This window comes from Populus alba, chromosome 1 (genome assembly GCF_005239225.2).
Source record: "Populus alba chromosome 1, ASM523922v2, whole genome shotgun sequence".
In the NCBI taxonomy this organism is placed as follows: domain Eukaryota; kingdom Viridiplantae; phylum Streptophyta; class Magnoliopsida; order Malpighiales; family Salicaceae; genus Populus; species Populus alba.
Genome location: NC_133284.1, coordinates 1,929,936 through 1,949,422, shown reverse-complemented (window position 1 = coordinate 1,949,422; position 19,487 = coordinate 1,929,936). Strand labels below are relative to the sequence as shown.

The 19,487-nt window shown below is 38.1% G+C and overlaps 1 protein-coding gene across 1 annotated transcript; it reads left to right on the top strand.

The window, feature by feature from the left end:
* The first annotated feature begins 7,740 nt into the window (after window positions 1–7,740).
* LOC140954739 (uncharacterized) lies at window positions 7,741–8,271 on the top strand. Its single transcript, XM_073405438.1, has one exon. It carries the CDS (start codon window positions 7,741–7,743, stop codon window positions 8,269–8,271), a length of 531 nt encoding a protein of 176 aa, XP_073261539.1.
* The last annotated feature ends 11,216 nt before the right edge of the window (window positions 8,272–19,487 follow it).

Sequence of the window (19,487 nt, the reverse complement as noted above, 5' to 3'; positions counted from 1 at the left end):
ACTTAGTATTACTGCTGATTTTTACTCAACAAGACGACAGCTGGAACCGACCCCTCTTATTAATGTTGATTTGTGGTTCAGCCGGGAGAGTTTAAATTGACGAAGACTTCACGTTTTAAAAATGTTTTTAAAAATTTTTAATTTTTTATTTATTTTAAATTAATATATTTTTAATATTTTCAAATTATTTTAATATAATAATATTAAAAATAATTTTTAAAAAATAAAAAAAAATCATTAATATATATTTTAATACTAAAATTTATTTAAAAAACAATTACAATTATATTATCAAACAAGCTCAGTGTGCAGAAGAACAAGCGATGGTGAATTGTAATTTAGAGCCATGTATGTTGTAATAATTCAGATTCGGTTCCTTCCAAATATTTTTGTGATTGTTTGATAATAATTTGTGTGATATTTTCATTTCCTTTTTACAATATTTGTGTTGGAATTTGTTTAAGCATCCGTATTAATTAAGTGATTTGGTAATTTTGACAGGAGAGATTATTCAACGAGTCACGGGACACCAGCTGGAACAGACCCCACTTATTGTTTGTGGTCCAGCAAATAAAAGTCTGAAGCTAACGATAGAGCATGCATAAACAGGATTCAATTCACATTAGGGTCATCTATGGCAATGGCAACGTTTGAGTTTCACGAACCATAAAGCAAAAGAGAATTAACATGAGGTTTTAATGTGTTGAAGTAAGAAGTTATTTTAATAGATTTTTAAATAAAAATTATTTTATAAAATAATTCAAACCAGGAAGAACAGCTGTGGTCAACCCCACTTCATATATAATGCTGATTTATTGTTTAGCTGCAAAAGTCTATATTGACGAAGACTTTGTGTAGAATAAGAACTGAAATACAGGAACAAAACATTCAAGAAGATTCTGATCAGAAACACTTCGGACCATAGTTTGTGAAAAAACCTAGAGCTACTGAGTGAGTTTTTCGTTTCTGTCAGAAGGCCGCTGAGTGTTTTCTTTATATATGATTTGAAGCAAATCTAAGTATGAAAGTTGTAGTTTAGAGAAGCTACGTATGCTGTAATAATTCAGATTTGATTCCTCCCAAATATTTTTGTGAATGTTTGACAATATTTTGTGTGATATTTTCATTTCCTCTTTACATTTGTGTTGGAATTTGTTTAAGCATCCGTATTAATTAAATGATTTGGTAATCTTGACTGTAGAGATCATTTCAATGATTGATCTGGTGATTCTCTGTGATTCCGGCAAACATCTGATCAAATGAGATTTGTGTCACAGGATGGAGAAAGTCGGAACATCAACTGAGCAGATGAAAAGGAATGATCATGTTTCGCTTGACATTGACAAATTAACAGCGTCTGTGGAAGGGGAGTTGGAAACCTTGCATGCCTTCTCTAAAAAGTGTTCCATCTACAGAGTTCCTAAAAGACTACGCGACTCGAAGGATCATGCCTACACGCCTCAACTAGTCTCCATTGGGCCCATTCACCATGGAAAAGAAGAGCTGAAAGAAATGGAAGAGCATAAAAAAATATTCCTGCAAGAGTTTCTTGAAGTGAGTCAGGTAAGTGTGAAGGAATGCATTGCAGCTATTGCAGAGAGGGAGACAAGATTGCGCAACTGTTACGCAGATAATTTTGAAAATATTAGTTCAGAGGACTTCGTGAAAATGATGTTGCTAGATAGCTCCTTCATCATTATGGTCTTCCTGATACAGTTTTCCCCTTTCATCCGAAGAAACAACGACCATATATTCGGTAAACCATTTATGATAGAAGACATAACGTTTGACACGTGCTTGCTTGAAAATCAGATTCCGTTCTTCATTCTTGACGACTTGCTTAAGCTTTCCAAAACACTGGTCGGATATTCCATGATTGAGCTTACTCGTCATTTCTTATCAGGCGCATTTAGGGGTTCATGGGTGCCAAAAGCCATTTCGGAGCAAATCAAATCCTCTGAAGTAGAGCATTTTGTTGACTTTCTAAGAAAGTGTCACCAGCCAGCAAAACAGCCACAGGCTCTTCGAACTCGAACCACACCAAGTGCAATGGAGCTCCATGAATCTGGAGTCAAGTTTAAGTTGGGGTCCAAGGAAAAAATATTTGACATGAACTTTGATTTACATAAAGGGATACTGGAAATACCACCACTATTTTTAGAGGATTGTACAGAGAAGTTATTTAGAAACATCCACGCCTTTGAGCAATGCCAATGCAGAGGTGGATACGTAAGTGACTATATAGCTACCATCAGAAACCTTGTTCGTGGTACTAATGATGTAGAAATACTTGCTAAGAAAGGAATTATAGATTATTGGCTCAGTGATAATGTTGCAGTTATGTGTGCTCTCCATGATCTTGACAGAGGAAATGTTGTTGACAGTAATCGATTTTATTTTGCTGATGTCGTTGAAGGTCTGAATAACTACAGCAGAAAGCGGAGGCACCAATGGATTGCAGCCTTGAAACAAAACTACTTCCATAATCCATGGGTTTCCATCTCTGTTGTTGCAGCTGGGGCACTTCTAATACTCAATGTCATACAAGCAGTGTGGGACAATGGCATTAAGAACAGAAACGCAATTATCTGTTGTGGGAAGGAACATGTGGGTGATGATGAGGCCAATAGCTCACACTATCAATCCCCTGCAGCTCATGGTAACCAAGTTGCTGACTCTTTACGATCCGGCTCTTGGGAGGAAGCTAATGCTTGCTGGGAAGTTGGAAAAGCTATCCTTCAGGTGCATGATGATAATCACCTGATGACACAAACAATACAGGGACTCATAGATAATGAGCAGGAGGAGTGGCTACGAAGGAAAAATGAGTAAGTCAATTTTATCCAGTCTGATGGTATGGTTCTTACATCCATTTTATGGGTAGTATTGTTGTTTGGAATGTTTGTGGTTTAGGGAGCAGAGTAAAAAAAAGATGTGTGAGGAATTTGGGTAGGAAATTGTCTATTGATGTTCTGGGTATTTTAGAAACAAAATTAGAAAATATTCATGACAGTATTATTAGCTCTATCTGGGGTCGGCGTGCTAGAGACTGGTATGCAGTCCCCTCTATAGGCCTTTCTGGGGGGATTTTATGTATATGGAATCCAGCTTCTTTTTGTGTATCTAGATGCTCAATTGCTCTGAATGGGCGTATTTTACATGTAGAAGGCACTTTTACTCGTTATAATTTGGATTGCTTGGTATCCTTTATTTATGCTCCGATTGATGGTACCCTGAAGAAAGAATTATGGGACTACTTGATTACTTTCAAAGATAGTGTTAGCACTCCATGGTGTCTTGCTGGTGACTTCAATGAAACTTTGTCATCCTCGGATCGTAAAGGTGGTTCAAAAGTATCTGCTGCTATGTCAAGATTCAAGCAGTGTATTGATAGTTGCGAACTTCTTGATCTCCCCTTAAATGGAAAAAGATTTACTTGGTCTAGAGGTAACGCAGCAAGTCGAATTGACAGAATTTTCGTATCGGGTGATTGGCTGCAGCTTCTTCCAGCCTCTACTTTATTCGGTCTCCCAAGGTTCTCTTCTGACCATAGACCCCTGCAGCTGTTATTAGACTACAAGAATTGGGGACCAAAACCATTCCGGTTTATGAACTGTTGGTGGCTGATGGCTGACTTCAGGAAGATGATACAAAGTTTCTGGAACTCCATTTCAGTCTCATCAACTGGTAGAGGGAACATGGTCTCAGCTTTCAAGATGTTAAAGGAGAGATGTAAGCACTGGAACAAAGAAGTTGTGGGCAACATGTCTAACCAAATCAAGGAGCTGGAGTCAGAAGCTGACTCCCTTGACAATCTCAAAGAATGCAGAGACCTGTCAGCTGATGAATTAATTAGAAGCAATGTCATTGTCTCCAAACTTCGAACTCTGTATATAATGCAAGAGTCTATCTGGCATCAGAAGTCAAGGGTGCAGTGGTGCAAGCTTGGGGACAAGAACACACGTTTTTTTCATTTAGCTGCAACAATAAGACAGAAACGAAACCTGATTTCATCACTGGAAGTTGATGGGAATATGTTGTCTAAGCCTGCCGAGATGAAGATAGCTGTCTTCAACTTCTTCCGTAATTTATACTCCCATCATGACAGACCACGACCTTCATGTTATCATCTGGAATTTCAAAAGTTGAAGCCCTCATCCTCGGTTGCTCTGGAATGCCCGTTCTCTACAGAGGAAATCAAAGCTGCGGTTTGGGATTGTGAAGGAAATAAGGCACCAGGTCCTGATGGTATTAATTTTACCTTTATTAAGAAAGCTTGGAGTACTATAGGCGGGGACATCACCCGTATGGTTGAAGACTTTTATCAATCTAACCTTCTCCCTTCAGGCATCAACAACTCCTTTGTTACACTCATTCCTAAGATAAATTGTGCTGCAAAGTTGGCGGACTTTAGACCTATCAGTTTGGTGGGAAGCTTATATAAGATTATATCAAAGTTGCTGGCAATCAGATTGAAACATGTTATGCCAGAAGTTATTACAGACAATCAAACTGCTTTCATCAAAGGTAGGCAAATACTTGACAGTGTATTGATTGCAAATGAGGCTATTGCTTACATCAAGGAAAACCATGGTAAAGCTTATCTTTTCAAACTTGACTTTCATAAAGCATTTGATTCTGTCATATGGGAATACATTAACGAAGTTATGGCTAGTATGGGCTTTGGATCCAGATGGAGAGGGTGGATTATGCAATGTATTTCTACAGCAAAGATGTCTGTTCTTGTTAATGGCTCTCCCACAGAGGAATTCAGCTTGGAAAAAGGATTACGCCAAGGAGATCCGCTCTCTCCTTTTCTCTTTAATCTTGCCGTCCAGGGGTTGAGTTGTATGCTGCAGCGTGGTTGTGATATGGAATTGATTGAAGGTCTGAATTTCAGCAGTTCTGGTCCTGCATTATCTCACTTGCAGTTTGCGGATGATACCCTTATATTCAGTTCAGCTTCCCTATCCAGTTTACAGAACATAAAGCATATCCTTTTATGCTTTGAACTTATATCAGGGCTGAAAGTTAACTTCTACAAAAGCAGTATTATTGGCGTGGGTATTGAAGATCATGTATGCCGCCACTCAGCGCAGATTCTTAGGTGCAAGCAGGAACTACTCCCAATCACATATCTTGGTCTTCCCATCGGTGCAAATATGAACAGAGTTTCAATGTGGAAGCCTATTATCAGCAAATTCAGCAGCAGGTTGGCTGCATGGAAAGGCAGATTTCTATCTATTGGAGGTAGATTGTGTCTACTTAAATCTGTTCTAAGTAACTTGCCCATCTACTATCTATCTTTATTTCCCATGCCAGCAACAGTTGCAACAACAATTGAGAGAAAGTTCAGATCTTTTCTATGGTCTGGAAAAGAGGAAAGCAGGAAATTATGCAATGTCAGCTGGTCAACAGTTTCTCTCCCGAAAAGGATAGGGGGCCTTGGGATTGGGTCTTTAAGGGATAAAAATACAGCATTGCTGTATAAATGGCAATGGAGGTTGGGTTCGGAGGAATCAAGCTTATGGAAGGAATTGATCAAATTCATACACAACACAAACAGCTCCAGTTTCCTGCCACAAACCCCTCTTTCAGGAACTGGCAGCACATGGACGTGTATGATTAACCATTGTATTAAAGATAACAGATTGCAAGAGATTATGTCCCATCAATCTATGGTTCTTATTGGTAATGGCAAGAGAACAACGTTTTGGCATGATATTTGGGTTGCCAATCACTGTCTTGCAAATCGTTTCCCTACTCTTTACCGTTTATCCAATGATAAAGATGCCAGCATTGACAAGATGGGAATGTGGGATGGTTTTGAATGGATATGGCTCTTTTCCTGGTCAAGGCCTTTGAGGGGTCGAAACATTGGTTTGTTAGAACAATTATATATCGTTCTCTCAAAGGTGCATTTAGACAGCGAATCAGAGGATAGACTAATATGGAAGGACAACAAATCAGGAAGATTTTCAGTTAAATCTCTATGTGGGCTGCTAAGCCCAACTCACTATTCTACCAATGGCTTCTCTTTTGCTGGAATCTGGAAAGGTGTAGTCCCTCCTAAAGTGGAGATCTTCTATTGGATGGCTATTATTAACAGACTCAACACCCGAGGTGTGCTGGTTAGAAGAGGTGTTTTGGATAGCTCACACTCCAACTGCCCTATTTGTCAAGTTGAGGAAGAGTCGGTTGATCACTTACTTCTACATTGCCATAATCATTGGATCATCTGGTCTAAAATCATCAAGTGGTGGGGATTATCATGGTGCTGCCCTAAGAATTTGTCATGCTTATTCTCTCAGTGGACTGTCATGGTTCAGGGTAAATTTCAGAAAAAAGCATGGCTGATGTTGTTTTTCTCAGTGGTATGGTCCCTTTGGCTTCTTCGAAATGACCTGATATTTCGACAAAAGTCGCCGAACTATGATTCAGTCTTCTTCCTTATCATCGCTCGGCTGTGCTTATGGTTGAAAGCACTTCATCCTGACTTTCCTTACTCCCCTCTAGATCTGTTAAGATCGTCAGCAGGTCTGATCCGCTGGTCCAATGTTCAGATTTATAGAACTGGTGTTATATGGTCTCCTCCTCCCATTGGTAGATTCAAGTGGAACGTGGATGGCTCCTCTCTTGGAAAGCCTGGTCTCTCAGGTATAGGTGGTGCCTTGCGCAATCACCAAGGTCATCTCCTTGGTATTTTTTCTCTTCAAGTAGGGATTCTAGACTCGAACATAGCTGAGCTGAGAGCTGTTGTCAAAGCTATTGAGCTTTCAGCCTCAAAGTGTTTCCTTCATCATAAGCATATAATTATTGAATCTGATTCTGCCAATGTAATCAGCTGGATGCATAATACTCACAACAGGCCATGGATGCATAGAGACCTCTTCTCCACAGTTCAGAAATTGACTAGTCTGTTTGGTTCAATTACTTTTTCTCATGTGTACCGTGAGAGCAATAGTCTGGCAGATTGTATGGCTAAGCAAGGAGTGCACAGATCCAGTGATTTCATTGCTTGGTTATGATTCATCTCTCAGATTATGTCTATCAGACTATATGTGCATCTCTTCAGAGGTTTACATTCTCGTGAAAATTAAATTGGAGACTCTTGGACGCTTCTCTTGGTTTTGCAGTAATGGTTTTCTTGTGTTGATTATATTGTTGCTTTCTTAGTCTATTTCTGATGTTTTGTCCTCTTTGTTTGGACTTTGCTTTGATTGGCATTTCCTGCAAAATTGATATGCGGCAGGCTTTGTAATTTTTTGTCTCGCCAGGCTATGGCGTTTAATGAAACCATATACTTCTCAAAAAAAAATGTCATACAAGCAGTGTGTTCTGTCATTCAAGTGAAATAGGTTCTACCCATTTCGATCGTGTGCTACAAATATAAGTGTGTTCTGTTTGTGTTTCCTATGAGATTGCTATAATGTACTTCATTAAATGATCAGTGCTAGTTTCTTACACGTCTTGTTTTCTTTGCAAAATGGTTTGCATCAATCAACATGCTATCAATTAGTCAGAAAAGGATCACGCAATGAATAATATTGCATTACTTTTTTATGATTAGTTAAGAGTAGATGAATCATTTGTTAATCATTTGCTATCAGAGCCTCTTCATAAAACTCCACAAAACTTTTATCACAACCTTCTTCATATCATACTTCACAGACGAGAAGACACAGACCAGGGCAATCAACATTGTTGAGTTTTCAACACAGTTACCAGTGTGAAGAAACAATGGCATTTGAAAGCAGTTTTGTACAACCTGCAATTCCAAGGATTGATGGACACTATGATCACTGGAGTATGCTAATGGAAAATTTTCTACGTTTCAAAGAGTATTGGAACTTGGTGGAGACAAGAATTATTGCAGCAGCAGAAGGAGTTGATCCCAGCAAAGCACAACATAAACAGATTGATGAGCAGAAGTTCAAAGACAAGTGCAAAATATTGAAGAAGGACACAGCTAAAGACATCTGGGATTCCTTGAAACAGAAATATCAAGGAACTGCACGTGTAAAACGTGCTCAATTGCAGGCTCTTCGCAAAGAGTTCGAAACACTGCATATGAAGGCTGCAGAATCAGTCAATGACTATTTTGGAAGAACTCTCATTATTGCTAATAAAATGAGAATTCATGGAGAGTGCATGAAGGACGTGGTGATCATTGAGAAGATATTACAGTCTATGACTCCGAAATATGACTACGTTGTATGTTCTATAGAAGAATCCAATGATCTGGATATTTTGTTCATTGATGAACTCTAGAGTAGCTTGTTGGTTCATGAACAAAGGATTAGCCGCCATGTTGTTTATCGAAGAACAAGCATTGCAAATGACTTACGGGGCATAGCAAGGAGGAAGAGATGGCGATAGAAATTACTATCATGGACGAGGAAGAGGAAGAGAAAGAGGAAGAGGAAGAGGCATATTTGGGTTTGAAAAAACAACCATAGAATGTTATAACTGTGGTGAACTAGGACATTTTCAGTGGGAGTGTCCAAAGAAAGCAAGGGATCAAAAGGCAAACTATGTAGAGACGAGAGAAGAGATGTTGTTGATGGCTCATGTTAACTTCCAGCAAGCTGAAACAGAACACATATGGTTTTTTTATTCTAGATGCAACAACCATATGTGTGGACAGAGGGACATATTTTATTACTTTGATAGCAACTCCAGAGAATCAGTAAAGATGGGAAATGATTAAAGTCTTATTGTCCAAGGAAAATGTAGGGTTCGAATGGAGGTGAATGGCATTATTCATGTCATAACCCAATTTTGACCCTTTTATTTTAATTTTATTTATTGAAAATGATAAAAAAAATGATAAAAAAAATAATAATGATGAAAAAAACAAGTAAATGAAATAAATGAAGAATGAATTAAAATTTAGGTTAAAGGAAACATGCTTGGAAGTTTAAAGATTTAATTAAATTTTTGACTAGCTTAATTAATCAAGCCAAGGGTTTAATTGGAGAATTGATAAGTTTTGAGACTTAATTAAGCCTGTAATTAATTTAATTAATCCAATCAAGGGTTTAATTGGAGAAATGATAAGTTTTGAGACTTAATTGAGCTTAGAATTAATTTAATTAATCAAATCAAGAGCTTAATTGAAGAATTGATAAGTTTTAGACTTAATTGGACTTGGATTTAATTAAATTAATGAAATCAGGGACTTAATTGAAGAAATAGCAAAGTTTGGGGTTAATCAGGGGCATGATTGCAATAGATTAAAGTCCAAGGACTAACTTGTAAAAGGCACCGAAATGCAGGGAAAATTACAGTTTTAACCAGGGGCTTGATTGCAAAAGTACAAAATTACGAGGACCAAATTGAAAGCACCTATAGAATGGGAAAACAGAGTCGTTTTGGGAGGCAACTGTTCACTCGTCTTCTTCCTTTGCAACGGCTCCGCCATTAAAGGCAGAGACATTTCTTCATTGAATGGAGCGCCCAATGCCATTGCTGCCGACCGTTATAACGCCAATCGACCTCTGACCTCATAAAAACTGGGCAAAAGGCAACCTTGTAGGAGGGGGGGAGAACGAAAAAAAAAACCAAGTGAGCAGAAAAAAAAAAAAAAAAAAAAAAGGAAACCCAGAAAAATAGAAAAAAGGTGTAGCACACAGAGCAAAAACCCAAGAGAGAGCACGAACCAAACAAAGACTGCATAGAGAGGAGTATTGTTTTTACCATTGCTTTTGTCCCTGTAGACAATGAAAAACCCAAAAAACAAGTAGGGGGGAAAAGAGGAAGAGAAACTGGGGTGAAAAGGGGGAGACAGAGGAATCACATAACTGAGGGGCTAAAAGACGAAAAACAAACCCAGGAGACAGTTTAAAGCAAAGGAAGAAGTTCAAAATAGAAAGACAGGGGAAGCAAAAGGAAAACGGAAGCAGGAGACATAGAGACCAACATTAACATCCCCATCGTCTTCATCGCCTCCAGCAATGTCTGCAGATCATGTAAGTTTGTCTTCGTTCCCTTCTTTTCCATTTTTCATTGTAAAGTCACTACAGCTTGGATTTAATTAACTCTTGCACGCATGCGTGGTGCGTGCCTTTGCCCAACCGGGTCACTGGCTTGGGCCAGCGACCGGGCCGGGCTGGCTGAGTCTAGCCCAGCCCATATGGGCTAAGCTGGGCCTTGCCCCAATAAATAAATAAATAAAATAAAATAAAATAAAAATAGAAAAGTAGAAAAAATAAAAAAAAATATGTATGCATAAATAAAAATAATATAAATTTATTGGTTTATTTATTGACGTCAGAATCGGGAATAAAAATACCGATTTTAATTTATATTATTTTTATTCATTGTATTTTATTTTATTTAGCTAGAAAAAATAAAAAAAATATGTGTATGCATAAAAACTAAATTTATTTTATTGATTTATTCACTAGTGTTAGAGTCAGGAAATATTGATCTAAATTATTTTATAGCTACGTAATATTTACCAACGCCAGAGTTGGAATTATCTGTAGTTGAATATTCACTAGCGCTAGAGTCAAGAATATTGTAAGTAAACCATCAGAGCATAAACCAATAAATATTTAGCAATTTAAGACAAAACCAACAATGCAGTCTGCCTCAGGCAGGACATTTAAGAGGTGATAACATCTTCCCTTTTACATAACCAGTCCCGAATCATAGAATCTTTGTTGACCAGTTAGGGTTTCTAGTAACCATAATACTAGGTGGTGACTCCTCAAATAAGACATTTTCCCATAAAAGAACAAGATGCTAGATATTTGTTTTTTTTTCATAAATCAATATTTATTTTTAGGGCCGCTGCAATGTCGAGTGCGACAATTCATGTGATCACAGATGTATTTTTTATACCAAAACTGAAGAACAATCTGCTTAGCATCGGCCAACTCCAAGAAAAGGGACTTGCTGTGCTTATTCAACAAGGGAACTGTAAAATCTTTCATCCTAAGAAAGGTTTGATTATTAAGAATGAAATGACTCATAATCGAATGTTTATTGTGCTAGCAGACTGCTCACCATCAAAAGACCAAAAATGTCTTTCTTCCATGATCACTAATCAGTATACTCTTTGGCATTATCGCTATGCATATCTCAACTGGAATGGAATTAATGTACTGCAACAAAAAAAGATGGTGGACGGGTTACTTCATTTCAAAGCTATTCAGTAGGTGTGTGAAGGCTATCTGGCAGGAAGACAACATCGTGATTCTTTTCCAAAAGGAAGCATATGGAGGGCATCAAAAATTCTATAAGTATAACCTTCGTCAACTTACCCGTCATATGCCTAGGAAAAACCTAGATTCAGTAGAAAATACTATAACTATAAACTAAATTGACGAAAGGAATATTCTTTATCCCTACTCACAGAGCATTATCTTTTGCTTCTGTAATTCTGAAACTTTTCTTACATTGTGTTCTGCCTGTTTCAGTGTCTAAAAATATTTACACTCTAGTTTTAAGTTCTCTTCATATAAAGGCATTTAATTTTTGTAACCAAATATCCATGGTTGGAACCGACCCCACTTACTACGCGGCTGCGGCTAAAATGCAGCCCGCAGCCGTTTGGTAATAAAAAAAATCGATTTACTGTGCATGGGGCCCACGTGATTTTTGCGTTTAAAACGCTGTAAAGGAAAAGTTACGAAAACCTGCTTTTCACGCACTATAGCGGATAAAAAATAACGAACAGTGCATTCACTGCACTGTTCACGTAATTAGTGCAATTCACTTGCACTGTCCGCATGTTTTTTTTTTTAAGTATGTTAATTGTATTAATTTTTTTAAAAAAAAAACTAGTTTAGAGAATTAAATTCATTCGCGACGTGAACAATATTTTTTTCTCAAAAAACTAGTATAGAGTGAATTAAATTCACTCGCACAGTAATATCAATTTTATATCTAATAATATTTTATCTAATTTTATTACACGCTCAAAAAATTATGAAAACTGTAGTTCTTATCGGATGAATTTTGTACGTAATGGAATTATAAATAGTTTAATGGAATAATAAAAAATATTTTATATAAAGTATTATTTTTTCATGATGTAATAGGAGTAATTAATTTTACAATATTTAAATTTAAAACCATCAATTTTAATATATATTTTTTAAATCATTTTATAACCTTAATTTCAAAAGCATTCTTAACCAAACACATTAAACTACTTTTTCTCCAACCTCAATTTCAACCACAGTTTTAACCAAACACCTATTTTTTCAAATCAACCTCAACTAAAAATATTTTTTATAAAATAACTTTTTTCAAATCACAACTACAACAACTACCGCAACACCAAACACATAATATTACTGCTGATTTTTACTCAACAAGACGACAGCTGGAACCGACCCCTCTTATTAATGTTGATTTGGGGTTCAGCCGGGAGAGTCTAAATTGATGAAGACTCTGTGTAGAACAAGAAGTGATGGTGAATTGTAATTTAGAGCTATGTATGTTGTAATAATTCAGATTCATTTCGTTCCAAATATTTTTGTTATTGTTTGAAAATAATTTGTGTGATATTTTCATTTCCTTTTTACAATATTTGTGTTGGAATTTGTTTTGGCATCCATATTAATTAAGTGATTTGGTAATTTTGACTGGGGAGATCATTCAACGAGTCACATGACGCGCGGAGATTGTTTTTTTTTGTTACAGTGGAGACAAATAAAAGAAAAGACTAAACAATTCTAGGGAAGCTAATTCCCATGATATCTGCTAGAAGAAGCTGTTGCAATCCTTGAGGAGGCTCATCCCAGATCATCAAACCATTGTCGCAGGTAGTTGTAAGCTTTACCATAAAATCAGCACAAAAATTAGCCTCTCTAAATGTATGTTCAATTCTGATAGTCCAATCTCTACTCAGTAATTCTGTAATCTCTAAAATAAGAGCCCTATACTTATGGAAACCCACTTGATTAGCAGATAACAATCTAAGGGCATCCTTTGAGTCTGAGTGACAGATTATCTTGCGATATCCTCGATCCCATGCCAGCTTCAGTCCTTTAGCAATAGCTAGTAACTCTGGAAGAAGGTTGCAAGCAACACCTGCAAAGGCAATAAATCCAACAAGAAAATTCCCTGCACTGGACCTAATTAAACCACCAGCTCCAATCCTATTAGGGTTACCAAGAGAGCTACCATCCACATTAATCTTTACAAAATCCCAAGGAGGCCGTTGCCACAAGATTTGGATTGTTTCTTTGGTTACCTTCATATCTTCCCCCTAAGCCATATGAGAATCAGCAACCATTCTCCAAATATTCCTCCTCAACCAAACATCGCCTTCATAGTGGTTTTCAAAAGCAAAACAGTTTCTCTGCCTCCAGATCCACCATACAGCTAAAAGAAACAGATGACCCTGGTCTGAATCCACTTGCTGAATAATCCAATCCACAATATTCCCACTAAGAAAATTTATTGCTCCAATGAAACGAAGTTCTTGCCAAACCTCCCAAGCTTTTCTGCAGTCCCTAATACAGTGCCAAGTATCCTCGATGATGAATTGGCAGCAGGGGCATACCTGATTGTCCGTTAACCTCCTCCTAAATTGAAGTGTGTTTATTGGTAAACAACCATGGAATATGAGCCAAATTAAGTGCTTGACCTTTTCTATAGCCTTAAGCTTCACTAACCAATGCCATTTCCCCGTACTATCCTCCATATGTCTAGATCTGTTTAGAAGCCAAGTATACCCAAGATGAGGAGTATAAATGCCAGTAATTGAGTTTTCCCAAACCACACAGTCCTTTAGATTTCGGTCTTTAGGAATTGGGACAGCTAAGATTCCAAAATGAATATCATTAGGAATTACTGTAGATAGTGACTCCAAGTTCCATTGTCCATCATCCCAAAGATGCTTCACCAACATGTCGGTGTCACTAATATTCACTACCGGAAGAACTGACGCTAATCTCCCAAATTCCAACCATTTATCATACCAAATCGACACATCTCCAGTACCAAGCCTTATCATGAATCCCTCTCTTAAATGTTGAAGAGCCCAAATGATGGATTTCCAGCAATAAGAACTGGAATTAGAATAGTTTTGATTCTGAACCAACAACTTATTCTTCACATATTTCTTGTGTAGCATTTGCACCCATAATTTACCAGGGCTATTTAGGAGATGCCAGATCAGTTTTCCAAGCAGAGATATATTTCCAAACCTTGTTTCCCTCACACCCAAACCCCCGTTGATGCGAGGACAAGTCACCATATTCCAATTAATCAAATTCCAACTCCTTCCCGTCTCTTGGTTACCCCAAATAAATTGCCTGACAATTTTATCAATTTGCATGCATGTAGCATTAGGCAACCATATGTTCTGCATAGGGTAAATAGGCACAGTTGTGAGGACCGATTTTGCCAAAGTAATTCTTCCTGCTTTGTTTAACAATTTACCCTTCCAATTAGCTAACCTTCCTTTAATTTTTATCAATGATAAAATTAAAATGAGCCATTTTAACTCCACCTTGAATAAGCGGAAATCCCAAATATTTTCCTAGATCCCCTGCAACCTTGATTGAAGACAATCGAGAAAACTTTTCCTTCTTTCCCCTGCTAACATTCTTCAATCCCATAATCCTTGACTTATCAAGGTTAACTTTGAGGCCTGAAGCACTACAGAAGTCATTTACCACCTTAGTGATAATTCGGACTTGAGAACATTGTGCTGAAGTAAAAAGGAGAATATCATTGGCAAATAGGAGGTGAGAAATCCATGGCCCTCCTCTAGTTACTTGCACCGGTTTCCATTGTCTCTCATTAACCTTTTTGGCAATCATACAAGATAATTTTTCCATACAGATGATGAACAGATAAGGCGACATTGGATCTCCTTGCCTTAAACCACGGGTAGGAACAAAACTAGGAAGTTTAGACCCATTCCACAGCAAAGTTAAAGAGAAAGACTTGACACAATACATAATCAACTTCACAATATTCTCTGGAAAGCCAAAATCCTCTAAAGTCTTCTGAAGAAAATCCCACTCCACTCTGTCATAAGCCTTCTCCAAATCAAGCTTCACTGCCAAGGAACTTGTTTTGCTCTTCGAATGGTTCATATAATGCATAATTTCGTGAGCTATCAGAGCATTCTCTGCTGTGCCCCGACTAGGGACAAAACTTCCTTGAAGAGGTCCAATAATAGAATCCAGTAAAGGTCTTATTCTGTTCACTAACACCTTCGTAATAATCTTATAAATTACCTTACAAAGACTAATAGGTCGGAACTGCTTTATAGAGGTGGGATCATCCACTTTAGGAATCAAAACTACTAGAGTTTCAGCTAGTTTCCTATCAAAAGATCCATGAACAAAAGCCTCTCAAACCATATTCCATACATCCTCCCCAACAATGTGCCAATATTTTTTGAAGAAAAAAGCTTGAAAACCATCAGCACCAGGAGCCTTAAAAGATTCCATCTGCATAAGGGCTGTATAAACTTCCTCCTTTAATACTATACGACCAAGACCAGCCTTCCCCTCGTCTGAGATCATAGGAAGAGCATCCAGCCCCAAATCAACATTTCCAACTGGCACATTTGAACAAAAAAGATCTTTGAAATATTGTAGGGCTTCGCTTTGAATATTTTATCCTCCATACACCAACTTCCATTTTGGAGAAATAGGCCATGGATTCTGTTTCGTTTCCTTCTTGCCATTGTCATAGTGTGAAAGAATTTAGTGTTCCTGTCACCATATTGAACCCATTTTTCTCTAGATTTTTGGTACCAGAAAAGCTCCTCTTGCTGCAACACCATATTATACTCTTTCCATAGGTGTTTCTCTAACATAGCCAAAGAATCAGTCGGTTGCTCTTCTAGACAATTTTGTACTCCAACAAGACGAGCCAAAATCTTTCTTTTGTTCCTGAAGATATTGCCAAAAGTAAATTTGTTAAAGATAATGGAGTCATCTCTCACAATATCTAACCCTCGTAAAACATCCTTCTCACAAACACTCCAAGCTCCAGAAACCACCTCTTGATAATCCTCATGGGTGGACCAAGCAAATTCAAAACGAAAAGGTCGCTCTCTTTTAAACATTGGTAAACCACCACATCATAGAAGGATAGGATGATGATCAGAATGTAGCCTGCCTAAATTCTCCGCAAATGCCTCAGGGAACTTATCCCGCCATTCCAGATTAACCAGGGCTCTATCTAATTTTTTGGCCAGGTGCCTCACTCCCTGAATGTGATGGTGCCAAGTAAACTTAAAACCTTTTGCTTCCAGGTCAGTGAGATTACAAGCAGATAAAACTTCACTAAACTTCCCTGCTTTAACATGCAAAAAAATTCCCCCGATAGATTCTGATGGTAGAAGGACTTCATTGAAGTCTCCAATGAGCATCCAGGGGCCATTGACCATTGTTCTGACAGAAATGAGTCGTTCCTAAAGCTGATAGCGCAAACTAGGAATGGGAGAAGCATAGACTAGGGACATGAACCAAGACTGACTACCTGCTTTAATCTCTACTATAGCACATTGAGCCATAACATCTATTGTAGAAACAGAAAAATTACCCCCTGATGTTAGTACCCAAATACCTCCAGCATGGCCATTAGCTTCCACAATTTCTGTAGGACAATAGCCTAGTCGATTCCAGAAGCTGGCCACTCTACCAAATTGAACATGAGTTTCCAACAACACGCAAATACTAGGATGATACTTTTTAATTAACTCTTTACAATGACGCTTGCTTGTGGCATTAGCAGCTCCACGTACATTCCAAGACAAAACAATAAAATCATCAAAATAATTCATCATAAAAAAAAAGAAATTGAGAGACAGACAAAACCTTCCCACCAAACTCACTATTGGTCAGTCTCATTCCCTGGCCCCAGAATCATCCTGGTATCACATTCTTTATCCCCACGTTCAGTATGCAAGTGTGAAATATTACTCAAGGCTTCCAGGTTACTTTTCATATTAGCTGCATCCTGGACAATCTTGTCAAGATCATGAGACTATTAGAGAATAATATAAATCATATCCTAGAACCTCACCTAACAGCTTAAGCTTTTGGGCTGAGATGGTTCTTTGACATGGTATCAGAGCCTTGATGACCCTGTGGTCACGAGTTCGAATCTCACCATCCCCATTTATTTGATAAAAATTAAGCACAAGGTAATGTGGGCCTGTGCAAGTTTCAAGCCCAAAGGGCTTTCACTTGAGGGGGTGTGTTAGAGAATAATATAAATCATATCCTAGAACCTCACCTAACAACTTAAATTTTTGGGTTGAGATGTTAGGTGAGGTTCTAGGATATGATTTATATTATTCTCTAACACACCCCCTCAAGTGAAAGCCCTTTGGACTTGAAACTTGCACAGGCCCACATTACCTTGTGCTTAAATGGTTCTTTGACAGAGACGACGTGTTATTGGCTTGGTTATGCTGAATAATGTTCTTATAAGAGTCATCCAACATATTCTGCCCAAAAACAAAATCTTTCTCCAACGGGGATAAACCCAGCTTCTCCTTCCCTTTTTCCCAAAAGGCACCCGTAGGTAAGTTTCGTCCAATCCTACTAGGACCCTCTCCCTTTCCTCTTATCTTTCTAGACTGCACAAGGGTTCTACTACCATTTTTTTCCCTGTTTAATTGTCCCTCCCTGTCCTGCAAGGTAAGTGGGTTAATCATAGCATGAATTTCCTCTGATTTCCTTGCTCTTTTATTCTTCATACTATCAGACACATCTCCTGTTTTATTAGGAGCATCAACTTGCTTCTCCTTCCCAATATTTTCTGGGACGGTCATAACTTTGTGATTTTCCAAGGAGCCCAAAGTGGTCAGATCCCGCATATGCCCCAAGTCTATGATACCTTCAGAATTCCCATGCATATTCTACAACACTTCATATTTATTTTGATATGTATTACTACCCTTGTCCTTAGCAATCCCACCTTTACCTCCCTTAGAATTCACTTTCCTGTTTCTCACAACCACTAACCAATCTCCATGTACGTAACGCGTGAGGAGAAGATCGAGTGACCTGAGTTACCGAAGCCACATTAGAGATTATTCTGTTAAGGTGCTCTCCATCCTCTATCATATTTGTAGGGATGTCTTCCACCGAAACCTTTATATTATCATGTTCAGCGAACCTTTGTGACTGCATCTGTACATTATTCTTGCTTAAACAATTCCTCGCAACATGTCCATAACATCCACATGCACTACAAATTATATGAAGGCCTTCATACTCCACGTTATGCTAATGGTTATGAATCCACACCTTCCCTACCACCGGTTTGTCTAACTCAACCTAGCGGAAATTTGAAGAAAGATAAGGATGTTTCAATGGAAGAAAGGTTTCTCTGTTTCTTTGAATATTAACGTGAATATACAACTTACTCTTCTATACGAGCTGCTGTTTTTTATAACATTACAAGTTGCTTAATTTGGATACATTGACTTGCCATTCTTAGCTGATCTATTTTCATAACAATCCAACGTCTCTTTCTCTTTCTGGTTCCTGTCATAAACTTCATTGCTGCTGTTGTTGATTTATTTCCATAACAAGCCAACGTCTCTTTCTGTTTGTGTCTTGTTACCATGAGAGTTGGTTTGTTTCCATTGTTGCTGGCGATTCTAATTAGCCAACGTCTCTTTGATTTGTTTCCATGTTGCTGGCTGACTGCCGCAGTTGATTTGTTTCCATGAGGGCTGATTCGTTTCCATGTTGGTTTCCACGTTGTTGGCTTACAGCTGTAGTTGAATTGTTTCCATGAGCATCTGTCTTATTACCATTAACATCCTCCCTCAAACTAGGCCGGAGTCGGAGGCATAGTTTGTCTTTGAAGTAAGCCAATGCACTTTTGGACATGGGTTTGGTGAAGATGTCAGCTATTTGTTCATGGGTGGAGATGTGCTGAGTGATGAGAAGACCAAGGGCAACACGCTCACGTACAAAGTGGTAATCCAATTCAATGTGTTTGCTACGAGCGTGAAACACAGGATTGACAGTCATGTGTAAGGCACTGAGATTGTCACAGTAGAGGATAGGTGGTGAAGAAGGTGATATGTGAAGATCTTGTAGAATGAAGGTTAGCCATGTAAGCTCTGTCGTTGTGTTAGCCATAGCTCTATATTCTGCCTCGGTGCTGGAGCGAGAGACAGTGGGTTGTTTCTTTGCACACCAGGAAATGAGATTGCTACCAAGGAATGTGCAGTATCCAGTTGTGAAGCGTCTTGTTGTAGAGCAACCTCCCTAATCTGCATCTGAGAAAGCACAAAGATCAAGTGTAGAATGGGAAGTAAAATTTAATCCAGTGTCAATTGTGCCTTTGACATATCTTAAAATACGATGAACCATTTTGAAATGTATAACAGTTGGAGCATGCATGAATTGAGAGATAAAATTGACACTGTAAGATATATCAGGTCTTGTGAGTGTGAGATATTGTAAAGCACCAACAAGCCCATGAAAAAATTATGGATCTTGCAATAGCATATCAGTTGCTGCCATTTTAGTCTTAGC